The following is a 15,000-nucleotide window of genomic DNA, read 5'->3' as shown; positions in this document are numbered from 1 at the left end:
CTGAAACAAGTAAAAGAGAGTAAAAGAGAGTATACATACATTTGCATACATATATATACATACATATATTATACATATACTTCGTGCGACCGCACCCCCCCCCCCCCACACACACGCATAGGTACATGCGTATATACTTTTCACTTGTACATTGTTGTTCAAATTTAACTCATTGTACTGTTATGCAATATGAGATCCACGGTAAGTATTAAAGGTGATTTAGTATATCAATGTTTGCTGACAATTTTATTGTTCTAATCTTTTTTTGTGATTTGCAGGGTTTTGCGTTCACAAAGGTGAACAATATTTCATTGGAGAAACTTTTATGGGCCAAACAGTGTGTGACAAATGCGTTTGTAGTGACAACAGAGGGACAATAATTTGCTCTAATATCTGCAAGAATGCAAGTAAGTGTGTTTTCTGACAATATTGGCTTCAATAATTTATTATACTGTTGTCGTTGTAGTGCTTTAGCTCACTGTCTATTTGAAAAAAATATTTCCTATGTTTTGTTGAATATGAGAGTAGATTTCATTCACATAGTCTGAAAAGAAATCCATATTAACAATACATTGCAATTGATTTGTCACTCCAGCACAAAAATGTTTATTCTCCCTCCCTCTCCCCCCTCTCTCTCCCTCTCCCCCCTCTCTCTCCCTCTCCCCCTCTCTCTCCCTCTCCCCCCTCTCTCTCCCTCTCTCTCTCTTTCCATCACTCCGACTCTCTCCTTCGTGAATACACACTCACGTACAAGGACGCATACTTACACACGCGCGCACACACATTCATATTTATGTATATGCGCGGGGTGTAGCACACCCTTTCAGCAAGCAATTCCCTCCTGAATACAAATACAATAAATTATTCAACGGAAACAAGTCAGCTCCAGCTGCGCAAAAGCCGTAACGGTCATCATGCCTGCCAAAACCGCTCTGGGACTTAATTTTACATCACTGCAAACATGATATGGGAATTTATACATCAGGCACCATCACATATATCGGTGCTGAAGCATGGCCGCAGTCAAATGATTGAAACAAGTAAAATAATAAAAATATAAAAGAATTTTTATATATATATATATATATATATATATATATAAGGTTAAGGAGGGTATTGGATTTAACCAAACCCAACGATACAGGTAATACCGAGTAAGTGCTGTATACCGGCTAGTTATGCCCCAATCGTTGTATGAACAGGATTGGGGATTATAAGTCGTGTATTAGCGTGTGTATGCATAAATAGAGAAAAGGATAAAGAGAACAATGGCAAAGTTAGAAATATATTTTATGGATAGAGTCTTACAGCTGTTTCAGGGAAGATCCAATGCATCCCTTCATCGGAGACAGAAATAGTAGAGGAATCGATTATTATATCTATAAGCGGAGAGTTATAGTAGGAAGTGAGAGTGAGTGTGATGCGCTGAAAAAAGAAAGAAAAAACAGTACTTGGAGTGTAGCTTCATTCCAGTAGTAAGTATCCGTGTGAATAATCCTTGTGGGAATTTTCCGGAGATAGTTGTTGTAGCAAAGGCTGAAATAGCAGAGGTGGATATATGTCATATCGTGTCCGAAGTATACTGCGTGTGGTTTACTTGAAGGATATCCCAAATCAAGTGAGAGATGTGTGCAGGGTAAATAGGTCAAGTCTTAAAGACAGAAAGGAAAGGGGAGAGAGAAGTGAAATTAATTTGTGAAATTAATATATATATATATATATATATATATATATATATATATATATATATATATATATATATATATATATATATATATATGCTCCCTCTGCTTCTCTGCACCTCAGAAAAATACAAATTAAGCACACAAAACAAACGCATTCGAAATAAGAAAACCGTAATCATGTCACGATACAGAAACAAAAAACAAATCCATCTCCAAAAACAATCCTAACTCCATACGGAATAAAGCAAAAGCCAAAGACTATACATAACTCACAGACTTAGATCTTACATATACATGTATATATATAAAAGCATACGCGCCCGTGTGTATAAAAATACTCACAACACATAACATGCAAAAGTATACACCCACAACACAACAAGTTTAAAAATACTACACACTATATAATATGTATGTGTGTCTCAGAGAGATGTTTATATGTATGTAAATGTTATATGCATGCATTTACGTATATGCGTATGTATACGTGCACATTTGTATTGCATATATACATGGTGTATATGTGTATATCTGTATTCATATATGTATATATGTATATACGAATATATTATACATATATGTATATGTACATGTAAGTATATATTTGTATTGTATATATATATATATATATATATATATATATATATATATATATATATATATATATATATATATATATATAAATTAAAAGGGTAAAGGATTATCAATTTATTAATTAATAAATCAATTAATAATTAATAATTTTTACCAAGCCCATCGGTATGAAAGCACCATTATTGGTGGAGAACTTATTCAAAAGTTCATATATTTATAAATATAATTAAGGGATCAGCAAAATATTTGCTTCACCATATACCGAAGTTCAGAAATAGCAGCTAAAAAAGCTGAGAATCTCATATATATATATATATATATATATATATATATATATATATATATATACATGTGTGCGTATGCATATGTATGTATATACATATGTTTATGTGTATATATATTTGTATAGTGTTTATATATGTATATATATACATGCGTATGAATGTTGTATATATGCACATGTATATGTTTATATGCTTATGCATATGTTATGTATATAAGCATATATGTGTATACAGAGTGTCTATAAAGTCCGTGTGCAATTTAGTTCTATCATGTAAAGTTAGAAAGCTACAAGTATTTGAAATTAGTGAATTCATGGTTCATACTATCAAGTTACATTTGCTTGTGACGACTGGAATAGATTTTTATTATCTTGCTAATACTGTCACTATTGATGTATCTGGTACTTACCAAGCTACATGTAACAGATACACAAAGAATTTTGTTTGCATAATTTAGTACTGAAACAACATAAAATATTTTGAGGAAGATACTGATTTCAGGTTTGTTTGTGGTGGCTCTTCACAATGAAATGCAGGTCTTTTAAGTATGATGAAGAGGATTGAGAGTACAAAATAAGAAAGCTGAGCGTACCTGTTATGATAAGGTATATACTTTTTATGACAGTGAGTACTGGTGGAAAATTTGTGTTGACATTTCCAGGAAGCTGCACTGACGTGATCGCGTAGTTAAGAGTCTGTCCCGCAATCTTACGATTCCAGGTTCAGTTTCATGTTGCGACTCACTAGAAAAATTCCTTCTATCACAGCACTGGTTCGACTCAACTTTGAGCAATTGCTTAGACGAAATCTGCAAAAGCTCGTTGTTGGACTGCATTTATTCTTTATACTTAATTTGCTCCTTGGCTTTTTAACACCTCCATTTGGAATTAGGGTATTCGGAGGAGGTTTCCTGTCAGATGGTAATTCATAAATCATGGTTGAATCTTCTTTTGCTTTTATCAGTCTTCAGACTCTCTTCAAAAGAGTGGTAGATATTACTCTTCTTCCCATGGCTAAGCCACAAAAAGTTTTAGAAATGCGAATATCACATATTTTCTCCACTCTTTATATAGACTTATAATATAAGAATAAAGAGAAAATCGGAATGAAACGAGTTGGGTTATCTGCCATTAAAAATCTTTTGCATAAATTTATCTCTTTTTAATATTTCAGCAAAATGTATAAAAAATGATCATCTATACGGGATTGGAATGTACTTTCTGGAGTCAGATGGATGCAATACATGTAAATGCAAACCAAAAGTCGGAATTGTCTGCACCAAAATGACGTGTAGTGTTGATAAAGGTAAGTTATATCTTTCGGAGATTGGGAAAATAAAAGGTTCAAGTTTTCCTGTGGGTTCGGCTTGGTTATTTTTTCTCTACCTTATTGTTGTTACTAAATTTCTACCAATATCACAAACCACTATGAAATATCGAACTTGGCAGCTACGAAGATGTACAGTAATTTAGGTGTCACTAACAGCACCATCATATATGAGAAGCATTTTAAACTGAATGTTTCCTACTTTGATATTTTTATGTTGGCATATTTGATTGTTCCTATAATAGATGACTCCTTGCAATATGTTGCTATCATCATCATCATCCTCTTCTTCTTCTTCTTCTTTTTCTTCTTCTTCTTCTTCTTCTTCTTCTTCTTCTTCTTCTTCTTCTTCTTCTTCTTCTTCTTCTTCTTCTTCTTCCCTCCTCCTACTCTTTCTACCCCTCCAACTTCTTATACTTCTCATCCTCATCCTCCTTCCTCTTCTCTTCTGTCTTCTCTTTCTCCTCTTTCTCTTCCTCTCTTTCTTCATCATCATCATTGTTACTGTTGTCGTGCTGTTTCTCTCAGGAATCTTTTACAATTAGTCCCAGGACAGTGATTTCAAATATCTAGTTTCAATTTCTGGTTGACCAATTTCACTTGCCTTACATCTCAAATTTAGAAAGGAACAGTAGTAGAGTCTTACCTACCAGGATAGTTAACTCTTCCCACAGGAATTTACTGTTGGGTAAGATTCATTGCATTAAATAATGGAGACGGAAATATCAAGACAACTGGCTATTGTGACATTGTTGGTTACTCAGAGCTCACTCCGTTGAAATCCTGCCAAAATGTTTTTAATGCGTCTGGAGTTTGGTAAAAAGAAATGTACCTTTTAATATTCACTTCCTGGTATAAAAAGTGATCTCATATATTTTCAAAACAAACTGATGTGTTGCATCCTTCTATATTTTACTTCATTTATAAAAACAATGTTGCATGATTCTGTGTTCCAGTATTTTGTTTCTTTGGTAAAAACGTCTACATTACTGGAGACAGCTTTGTACATCCTAATGGCCGGCGGAATTGTGTTTGCCGAATTGATGGAACTGCATACTGTAAATTTCGTAATATCAAACCAGTATCCGGTAAGCCGAAATCGTTGTTTTCTCTTAAATTCAAATTGTGTTACATCTATGAATGTATCTTTTTTTCTTTCCATTAAAAAAAATCAGGCCTTGTCTCCTTTTAAATATTTCTTATCAATTGTTCTCAAAGAATAGCGCACATAATTTCCGAGTGGATGGAGTGGCACATTATCGGTGAGAAAAATTAATGGTTCGCAGCGCACGCACACACGTGTATGAGAGGATTTCAGTTTCCATCAACCAAATTCTTTCACTAGGCGTGCCCAAGGTGCCACACTGCGTGACTGAACCTGAAACTACATGGTTGTAAAATGCTAACTTCTTAAACCACACAGCCATGTCTACGTTTATGTAAATGAACAAATGGCATTTATTTCTATTATATATCGCAATAGCTACATTGATCACAAGTTTTCAACTAACCAATCACTGCTGCATTACATTTCAAATGGCAATAGTGCCAACGAAATTTCTGTAACATGTCGTACTCCGTTCGAAGTGAACCAAATTTTGACTGGCGTACACATCTCTCACCAACATATAACGAAAATACAAACATAACCACCAACTAGTCATAATAGCTGCTTGGATCACATGGGACAAAACCTGTATCACATTTTGGAGCAAGGGACAGCGTTGGGCTGAAGAGAAGTGAGAAAGTGTGTTGAATAGTCGACAGTATCGCTAAGGTCACGTGCACCATCAACTGACTTATACCCTCTAATGCATGATAGTGATATTCATATTTTATGCTGTAACCTATTATTTTCACCTTCATGGTATTTGAAATTGCGCACTAACTTCGAAAATTGGTACACTGGTTCAATTATCCTGAAAGTTCAAACAATGTTTGTTATCAATTTTGATTTTTAATTTTCTCTATCCCAGAGCCTTTCCAACTGAATTTTACTATAATCTGACCGAGAAGCTTCTTACAATTTTAAAATTAGATTTATGATATGATTATATTTACCAGTTCCGCCATGCCAGCTTTAATGGCCGCAAAGGAAACGATTATGAAGGAACTATTTAAACAGTCTTTTATTTCTTTGGAGAAGTCACATCTCTAGCTCTCTTTTATAAATTATTTTAAGCCCAATTTTAAGATTGATACGAACATATGATCATAGTTTAATAAATAATTATTTTTTGTTACTTTATCTTATTTATTTGATTTCATCGTCTTTCGGGTTCGATAGAGAAGTTCCATTAACAATCTACCGTCAGAGGATAAACTTTAACTTGTCTTTCTTCGACACAAAAAAATGCATAAATTTCTTTTTTTTAATTTTTTTTTATAGGTGATCCTAATAAGTGTCTTTACATGGAAAAAGAGTATAAAATTGGAGAAATATTTCCATTTAACGACGTATGTAACATGTGTGAGTGCTTACCAAAGGGAAAATACGCCTGTTCAAAATGGAACTGCCCTCAGAACCAGCCCTTTGGAGGTGAGTAACTGTTGCATGACTATTTTGTCTGGCCCCCAACAATTAAAGTGAGTGAAAAATGAGACGTTCATACTTTTTCCAAGTACACTAGCATCATAATAAGAGAGAGAGGGGGTGAGGCTAAGTTAAGAGACTAAAGTTACGAGAAGTAGTTAAAACTCCTCAGTAGGAGGGATTCCCACAGTGCCGTGACAATATCGCTATCGGGTCCAGCAGAGCTTCCAGCATGTTATGAAGTCTGAGAAAGATACATTCGCAGATATAGTTACACCCAAGTTACAAAACTGGTAGAGATTTTAATTGTTTTTCAGTTTAGAGCAAGATAGTATTTTTCGTTGGGGATCATCTGTCCGTCGCAAGGGATAGGAAGTCCGTCGCAAGAGATAGGAATTTAGCGGTGTCGAACGATAGAGTTCTTCTTCTACTTGAATACGGCATCTACGCATTACTGGAATTTATAGACGTATTCGTTTGTCTTACTATCTCTCTATGTATGTACGTGTACGTATTAGGGTCTTAGCGTCGTAGTGTGATGTGCTGAGTGTGGTAGAATCTGTATTTTTGTTTGTCTTACAACATTATAAGGATCAAAAGGAGATGAATAACATTTTGTGATGTACACGTATTTGACTTCTCAGAGCGGCTCTGTTGCTGCCGACTTCGGTCGTTCAAAAAATAAGAGAACCAAACGCCCAAACATCCTGCTATGCTAACGTTTTTTAGTTTCATAAAATTCCAAGATTGACATTATCAATCTTGATTCAGATTACAAACTATTCAGAATTTAGTAATGACGTCACAAAAGTTGAGACATTTTCCTCTGGAATGGAAACTGTGATAGATGTGCTGAAAACATTTCATTTGTTTTAATATTATTTATCATCCTGCTGCATATAATTATCTTCAGGGCTTTTGAAAAATGGAATGTAACAAAGAACACTCTTGAATTTTTATGTGTTCCACATGAACCAGTGTTGCTATTGGTTCTTTCGACATTTTTGATAATCATCCAACGCTTAATAGTTCTTATAAAGTACAACTTTAAGACTAAAGCTAGAAGGCCTTCAGATCCTGCAGCCTATTGATATGGTTATGTCTTATTCTATTAAAATTAAGTGTGTTAGTTTGCTGTAATGAAGTGTCTGATGGAATATGATCTGGATGTTCGATCTGTCGCTCTTTCATTGGCTAGGCGAAGATGCTTTTGTATTGCTCTTTGTGTAAATTACTTAACTACGATGGGTCATATCTATATGAGCCTCAAGCAGATTGTCTTTTTTGTTTTGTATTCTTTTTGTTTTTTCAAGGCAAAAGACTTACGTACATGGTGGATTTCGGAATTAAATTTCATCTGCTTACCTGCCGAGCGTTCTTTCCCAGAATTCTTTTCTATGCTTTTCTAGTTCCATCTGTAGCAAGTTGGATTGATCATTTATTATGTCTTATTCTAAATTTGTCTCACGAATATTTGCCTATTCCTAGCAATAATATGTTTTGTATTAGTTCAATGTCTGTGAAATATATCACACTTTACAATTTTCGATGCCTTTCTTTGTAAAGAAATTTTTATTTCTTTTTGTAGCTGAGTTGTTTGAAATTATTATATGAAATCTGCTTCTCGCAGGTGACTCAATTTCTTCTCAATAAGCTTCGAAGAGACTTATTTTCGAAAATGAAAATATATTTGAGAAAGAAGGGCCTATTGCGGGGTTATATGTCAGGTCTGTATTATTGGTGAATATAGACTGCAATTGTGTTTACCTGTGCGTTACGTTATTAGTTGGTGCTCGAAAATATCTTAAGTGGCATTAATTAGCATCAAGCCAATTCTAGTTAGAATTCAGTCCTCTACTTGCAAGTTATTTTATTTTTGTTAGGTTTTTTCTAGCCTTAGACTCTTCACAGACTAGGACGAACAGCAGAAGCAGCTGTAGTAGTAGTAGTAGTAGTAGTAGTAGTAGTAGTAGTAGTAGTAGTAGTAGTAGTAGTAGTAGTAGTAGTAATTTGAGGTATTACTGCACATTTTTAACAAAAAAATATTCTTTACAATCAAAGCGTCTGTAAAACAGATAAAGAAATCCTGCACATACAACGGAAAAACATACAGAATTACTGAGGTTTTCACGGCTAGCGATGGCTGCTCTATATGCTCTTGCTTGATTTCTACAGAAGTCAGATGTGTGAAGAAGAATTGCACCAAGTTAATTAGCATTGGTAAAGGTAAGTACCGCAAATAACACATCATATAGTTAAGAAGTTCGCTTCACAACCACTTGGTTTCGGGTTCAAGTCCACTGTGTGAAATTTAGGCAATTATCTTCTATTATTGCCCCGGTAATGCAGGCTCCTATTCAGAAACTGGGATGCGTCCTGATACTTGTCTGATTCAGGAGCGTCGGTTCAGACTGTTTACTCGATTCTCCGTGTTAGACCCTGTTTACTGTATTCTCTTCACTAAGGATCTGGCTGGGTTGATGGCTCGCGTTGGTCGACTACATGATTACGATAGATGAGAAGGTATCTCGTGGAGATGTGGAATGACTGGGACACGGTTCGTCGTGTTGCCCGGGAGAACGCGGGAATATACAGACAAATGGTGAATGCAGCGATGTATAGTAACGGTGCACGCATCCTACCCCTACCCTGACTTGACTTATATTGCCCCGGGCCGACCAAAACTTTAAACCCTGTCAGTATTATTGGTAGACAGATATGATATGATATCTTAATATATAAAGCTGAAGATGTGTGTCTGTGTGAAGCCTTAACTTCACAAGTAAGCAATACTCAGACACTGGACAAGTGCATGCAGAACGGCGAAAGGGTTCTGCACACACCTCGGACAGTCCCGCCAGGCAGCGCTTCTGTACTTGTACAGATTATCTTGGGCCAGCAGTACTTCTCGGTGTCACTAAAGGTCCCCGGTACAAGATCAGCAATTTACTTTGCTGTTGCTCCTGCTGCTACTACTGCTGCTGCTCTTGGTGAAGGTAGTAGTAGTAGTAGTAGTAGTAGTAGTAGTAGTAGTAGTAGTAGTAGTAGTAGTAGTAGTAGTAGTATTAGTTTTATGTACATTTTGCTTTCAAAATACTCTTGTTTATTACAGTACATATAATATCGGAACAACAAAAATTCTGTACTTACAACGGACAAAAATATAAAGCCGCAGAAGTTTTCCTGGAGAATAATGGTTGCAGCAAATGTTTTTGCCCAGCTTCCGGGAAAGTTAGATGTGTGAAGCAAACTTGTTCCAGATTAATTAACGTTGGTAAGCAATTAATTCATTAATTTGCGCAGATAAATTGTCGTATTCAACACGTTATTTTCAATGTTGCCATCGTTTGTGAAACGAAATATTTTCTTTATTTACTTTAAATTTCTCCTTCATTTGAGCGAAATTGATCTTTAATATAGTACGTTATGTAGGTCTAAAGACAATATGAAACAAATAAAAACCTCATATTCCTGTTCCTTGAGAAAGACAGTGTGGGAGAAAGACAGTGGCGAGAACGAGTGTGTGTGTTTGTGTGTGTGTGTGTGTCTGTGTGTGTGTGTGTGTGTGTGTGTGTGTGTGTGTGTGTGAGAGTGTGTGTGAGAGTGTGTGTGTGAGAGTGTGTGTGTGTGCGTGTGTGTGTGTGTGTGTGTGCGTGTGTGTGCGTGTGTGTGTGCGCGCGTGTATGTGTGGGCGTTCGTGCATGTTTTTGTTTCCCACTGATTTTCTGTGCTTTTAAGCACTAAACATCTAAATGAGATGACTTCTCAAGACAAATACTGCCGTGTTACAATGTTCTTATAATACGTCGTTGTTAAGTAGAATATAAAGACTGTGGCGGCGGCGGCGATGGCTGTGGTGCTAGTGGTGTAGTGCGGATGTTGGTGGTGGATTGTATTTGAGTGCCCTTTTCCTGACAAATGAATTTTTTGTTTTTTTATGATAGTACATAATTCGCTACCGAAGAAATTCTGCACTTACAAGGGACATGAATATCGGATTGCACAGGTTTTCTTAGGCGATGATGGTTGCAGTAAATGTTCGTGCCCGGCTTCCGGTGAAGTTACATGCGTGAAACAAACTTGTGTCATAAAAAAGGAAGGTATGTTGCCGTATTTAACACGTGTTTTAATTTTTTCTTTTGTAAAATGACGCTAGATGCATGATTATTTCATTATATTGCGATCGAGAAGTATCGATCATCGTTGTCCGAAACTCAAACCAGATTTCGTGGTGAAAAGGCGTAAAAAAGACGATAGTGATGAGCCTGTTTCATTAGCGAAGTAAACACATTTATTTATTTATGTCAACGCCGTATTCTTACCAACAGTGTTGTCCATTTTCTCTATTAAATTTATTGTTTATATTTAAGCATTTTTAGTTTAAGATTGCTGACGCTGATTCTTGCTTTCTCTACAAATTATTTTCTCTTTTTCTTTTTGTTTACTCTCCTGCATTTTTCCTTAAAATTATTTTCCCTGAATAATAATTAACTGGATCTCCCTTAGTTAAAGCTATTATTCTATTAGCTCTGAGATAATTAATCAATATACTTTAATCAATTGAAGTTAAGTAAATGAATAAGTAAAGCTTGAATTTATTAATCACATCACTCCTTTGATGTGCTAAACAATATAAATGTTCTATTTTTAGAACAATGTCGGCAAATTGACTTCAAAACTATTTTGAAAGGGTCAACTGTCATGCTTGAGGCCTGCTATCGCCTGGTATATAAACCTGTTTTGCCAGTATCAGTTTTTTTGAATGACATCGCAAAATTTAGATTAGATATGTCTTTTGACTATTTTATTATAATTTACAATTTTATTCAGCTATCCACCTATTTTCTTAACATTTCTTAAGGTAATTTGATTCAAAATTTCACTCGTTGATGAACTGTTGATTCATCAACATGTCACAACTCGCTTGTATATTTGGTAAACCTGATGAGTTGAGAGTTTAATAACGTATAACATAATCTTATGGATGTTGTGAATATTATGTTCCTGATTGTACCACGTTTAAGTCACAGTAAAGACTGTTAATAAAACAATTGTAGAAGTATCAGGACTCATTCGTCTGTTTTTATGTTTTTACACGACACTTAAGGTGCCATTAATCTTTAGATGCTATTGGAAGTGTGGATTTCCAAACAACATTCAACTTCCCTTCATTGATACATTCCGTGCTATTGTAATGGATTGATTAACTAACTGATTTGCGACATTTTGTCTTGGCATCAATTGTCGCGTGCTTCATTTTGAAAGACAGACAGACAGACAAGTAGATAGATAGATAGATAGATAGATAGATAGATAGATAGATAGATAGATAGATAAAGGTTTGTAAAGAGATCAATAACTTCCGACATGTTATAATGACACGAGCTACCAGAAACAGAGAAGTAATGGGAGAAAATCCACTTTATCATGTGATATTTGAAACCATCTTTGCTTTTTGCAAGCCGCGTTTTCTTAAAAACATATCGTCAGGTGAACCCTATGGCAAGTTTCATTGAGAATGGCAGAGTTTAATTAAGCTCAATATAACCTAATAAAATCTCTCACGTATGAGAAATGTAACAAAGTATAAAATAGTAAATCAGGTCACACTCGCCATTCTAAAACTTCACGACAAAGATACATCGAAGCAAAATAATAATAATGCAGGAATCAATAATCACTGCAGGCTATAAGAACTATATATAAACATATATATATATAATATATATGAGTGACAAAAATGTACAGGTGTCATTCAATACGGCCGTTTCAAGCAGCTCCTTGAAACACCCGTAATGAATTGACACCTGTGCATCTTTGTTACTCATTCATATTCTGTTCACCTAACTTGGAATCTGCACTTCGGAAATACTATAGAAGGTACCTTTATAAAAGTACATGTCTGAATTACCAAGAGCAGAAATTCTTCACTTAGCTGGGGTGCGTTCTCTGCACACGCGGCAGGAATATCAAGTACAAACACCCCTGCACAGAATCTTGATATTCAATATTCAATTAATATTGTTTGGGTGTGATATATATATATATATATATATATATATATATATATATATATATAGCGATAGACAGATAGACATGTTCGTTCAGTAAGTGAAAAGTTCTCCTGTACATGCACACATTTTGTCTGGCGATCTACCAGTTCTGTAACTCAAACTAATCTTTAAAATGACTTTTAATATTGTCAGAATTCTACGAGTGGTGTGATCAGTAAAATATAACTAAATAACCAGTTACATTCATAACATAGAGAATATATCAACATTAGCTGCTGCACATATATTATATAGATTACTAAATATATATATAGATAACTGCACATATATTATGTAGACTACGGCACATATCTTACATAGATTACTGAACGTATATAATGTAGATAACTGAATATGCATTATGTAGATTACTTTCAACAGGAGAAAAATTATAAACAAAACAAAAACACTGCACATACTTCAAGCGAACTTAATCTACTCGTTTGCACAATGAAAGTATGCAGCAAAAAATATAGTAATGAAGTAGTAGTAGTAGTAGTAGTAGTAGTAGTAGTAGTAGTAGTAGTGGTGGTGGTAGTAGTAGTAGTAGTAGTAGTAGTAGTAGTAGTAGTAGTAGTAGTAGTAGTAGTAGTGGTCGTCGTCGTCGTTGTCGTTGTCGTCGTCGTTGTCGTCGTGTTGGCGGTAGTAGTAGTAGTAGTAGTAGTAGTGGCAGCAGCAGCAGCAGTAGCTTATAGTATCATCTATGTACTATGTACATTTTGCTAATGAATTAACATTTATATTTCAGTTGTGACAACAACATCAGCGCCTTTCTGTGTGTACAACGGGTTTAAATACAACAAAAATGAAGAATTCGCCGGTATAGATGGCTGCAGTAAATGCTCGTGCACCGAATCCGGTGTAGTTGCGTGCATCAAGCAAATGTGCTCCGAATTAGACAACAGTGAGTTACCGCACCTTATAAGTCCATTTATTTAACACTAATTTGATAATTATTTGTGAAATGAGATGACTGTTACTTTCTGTCCATTTCACAATGAGTCGATCATTGTTTCGTACGACAGAGAGGAGAATCGCAGACGAAAAAAGAAGGTGCAATTACACCAACAGTATTTAAGGAATCTTGGTTCGAGACTCGAGCCGAGTTATCCATTTTGCCTGATTAAAAGAGATCATGTAATAGCAATTCTGATTAAAATCTTACAAGATTACTGATGTTATTAATAACTTTTTCGATACTAAACCTTCACGATACACCTTTGTTTATTAAATTTAAATATGTTGTAAAGGTGGAAACGTTCGTCAAACTCTTCAACTATAAGAATATGAAGACGCACATATTTTTAACAAAACTAATTCCACGTTCTAACCTAGTGAGTCCCCACCAGACCCCCTTTTGAAACGTAAGTGTGAAAGATGTATATTTACCATTTAACTCTTTCATAAGGAAAGTTATCTATTAACTTACTCTTTACAGAGAGAAAACCCGTAGGAGGTTAGCACGGTGTATAAAGCTTAGTTTCAAGCATTTGCATTAACTATATTAGTATAGTTACGTAATGAGGCCAATGTTTCTACCTACACGATATGCTACCAGTGAATAAACAAATGTGCGCCATGAAGGTTTGCTATCGAATAATTTATTAATAATGGTCATGGGAATTCGTGTCCTCACCTAATTATAGCCGGAAAAAAAGAGGCACTGGATCATCATTTGGCGGAAAATCGATAGAGATACCTATAGTAAGTTGTAAGGTATCAGTGGTGAAGTTAATCCATTTGTATCGTTTACAAATGAGAATCTCTGTGCATTTAGTCCTGTTATACGTTCTTCTGCTGAACTGTTTTCTCTCTCTCCCTCTCCCTCTCCCTCTCTCTCTCACTCTTCTCTCTCTCTCAATCCCTCTCTCTCCCTCTTTCTCTCTCTCACATACGCGCGCGCGCACTTTCTCTTTTAGTCTCTGTCACTAATTCATTAATTAGCAAAATGTGCTGGACTTAAATTAGTGACAAACTAACTCCTATCCAAGATTTATATTACAAGTTTGTGCTAAATTTCTTTCATATTTTTACATTAAAATTCGTGAAAGGGTGCATTTGTTCAGTTGTCTTGACTTCATCTTTCCACTGGGAATGTTGCATGAAAACGAGAGTTAGGTCTATCTCACTTTAAAAAGACCTTGCACTTGTCTAGCTTGTGCCAAGCAAGTAAGAATGTGTAGTGCACAACTGAAAGACCTCAACTAAACAGCAAATAGTTTCGTCGTGACTGTTAAAATATTCAACACATCTACAACAGTGAAATATTAGCATTGCATGAAAAGTGTCGTAACGGCATGAGCTGTCACGATTTCCAGCCGCAAGTGATTACATCCTTTATTGAACTGCTGCGTCGTCATTGATAATCTTTATTGATGCCGACTGAAACTTCGTGGAGCCACAAGCAGCGGACCATAGAACCACATAGCAGCTGTCAATGTATTTCACATTTGCGACAAGAAAATACCGCCACCTCAGAACCTATAGAGGAAGCAATAGTGATTCTCCGATCCCTTGAATAGATG

The 15,000-nt window shown here is 35.4% G+C and overlaps 1 protein-coding gene across 1 annotated transcript in view; it reads left to right on the top strand.

The window, feature by feature from the left end:
• The window catches only part of LOC106872600 (uncharacterized), a 314,391-nt gene that overhangs the window by 46,519 nt on the left and 252,872 nt on the right, over window positions 1-15,000 (top strand). The window contains exons 3-10 of the mRNA XM_089360611.1: window positions 279-407; window positions 3,737-3,868; window positions 4,846-4,977; window positions 6,279-6,428; window positions 8,484-8,648; window positions 9,535-9,696; window positions 10,367-10,522; window positions 13,224-13,412. Coding sequence (XP_089216737.1) covers window positions 279-407; window positions 3,737-3,868; window positions 4,846-4,977; window positions 6,279-6,428; window positions 8,484-8,648; window positions 9,535-9,696; window positions 10,367-10,522; window positions 13,224-13,412 — 1,215 coding nt within the window. The remainder of the gene's footprint in view (window positions 1-278; window positions 408-3,736; window positions 3,869-4,845; window positions 4,978-6,278; window positions 6,429-8,483; window positions 8,649-9,534; window positions 9,697-10,366; window positions 10,523-13,223; window positions 13,413-15,000) is intronic.

Source organism: Octopus bimaculoides, chromosome 11, assembly GCF_046866305.1.
Source record: "Octopus bimaculoides isolate indiv1 chromosome 11, ASM4686630v1, whole genome shotgun sequence".
In the NCBI taxonomy this organism is placed as follows: Eukaryota; Metazoa; Mollusca; class Cephalopoda; order Octopoda; family Octopodidae; genus Octopus; species Octopus bimaculoides.
Note: the sequence above shows the minus strand (reverse complement) of the source record. Positions and strands in the feature narration are given on the sequence as shown.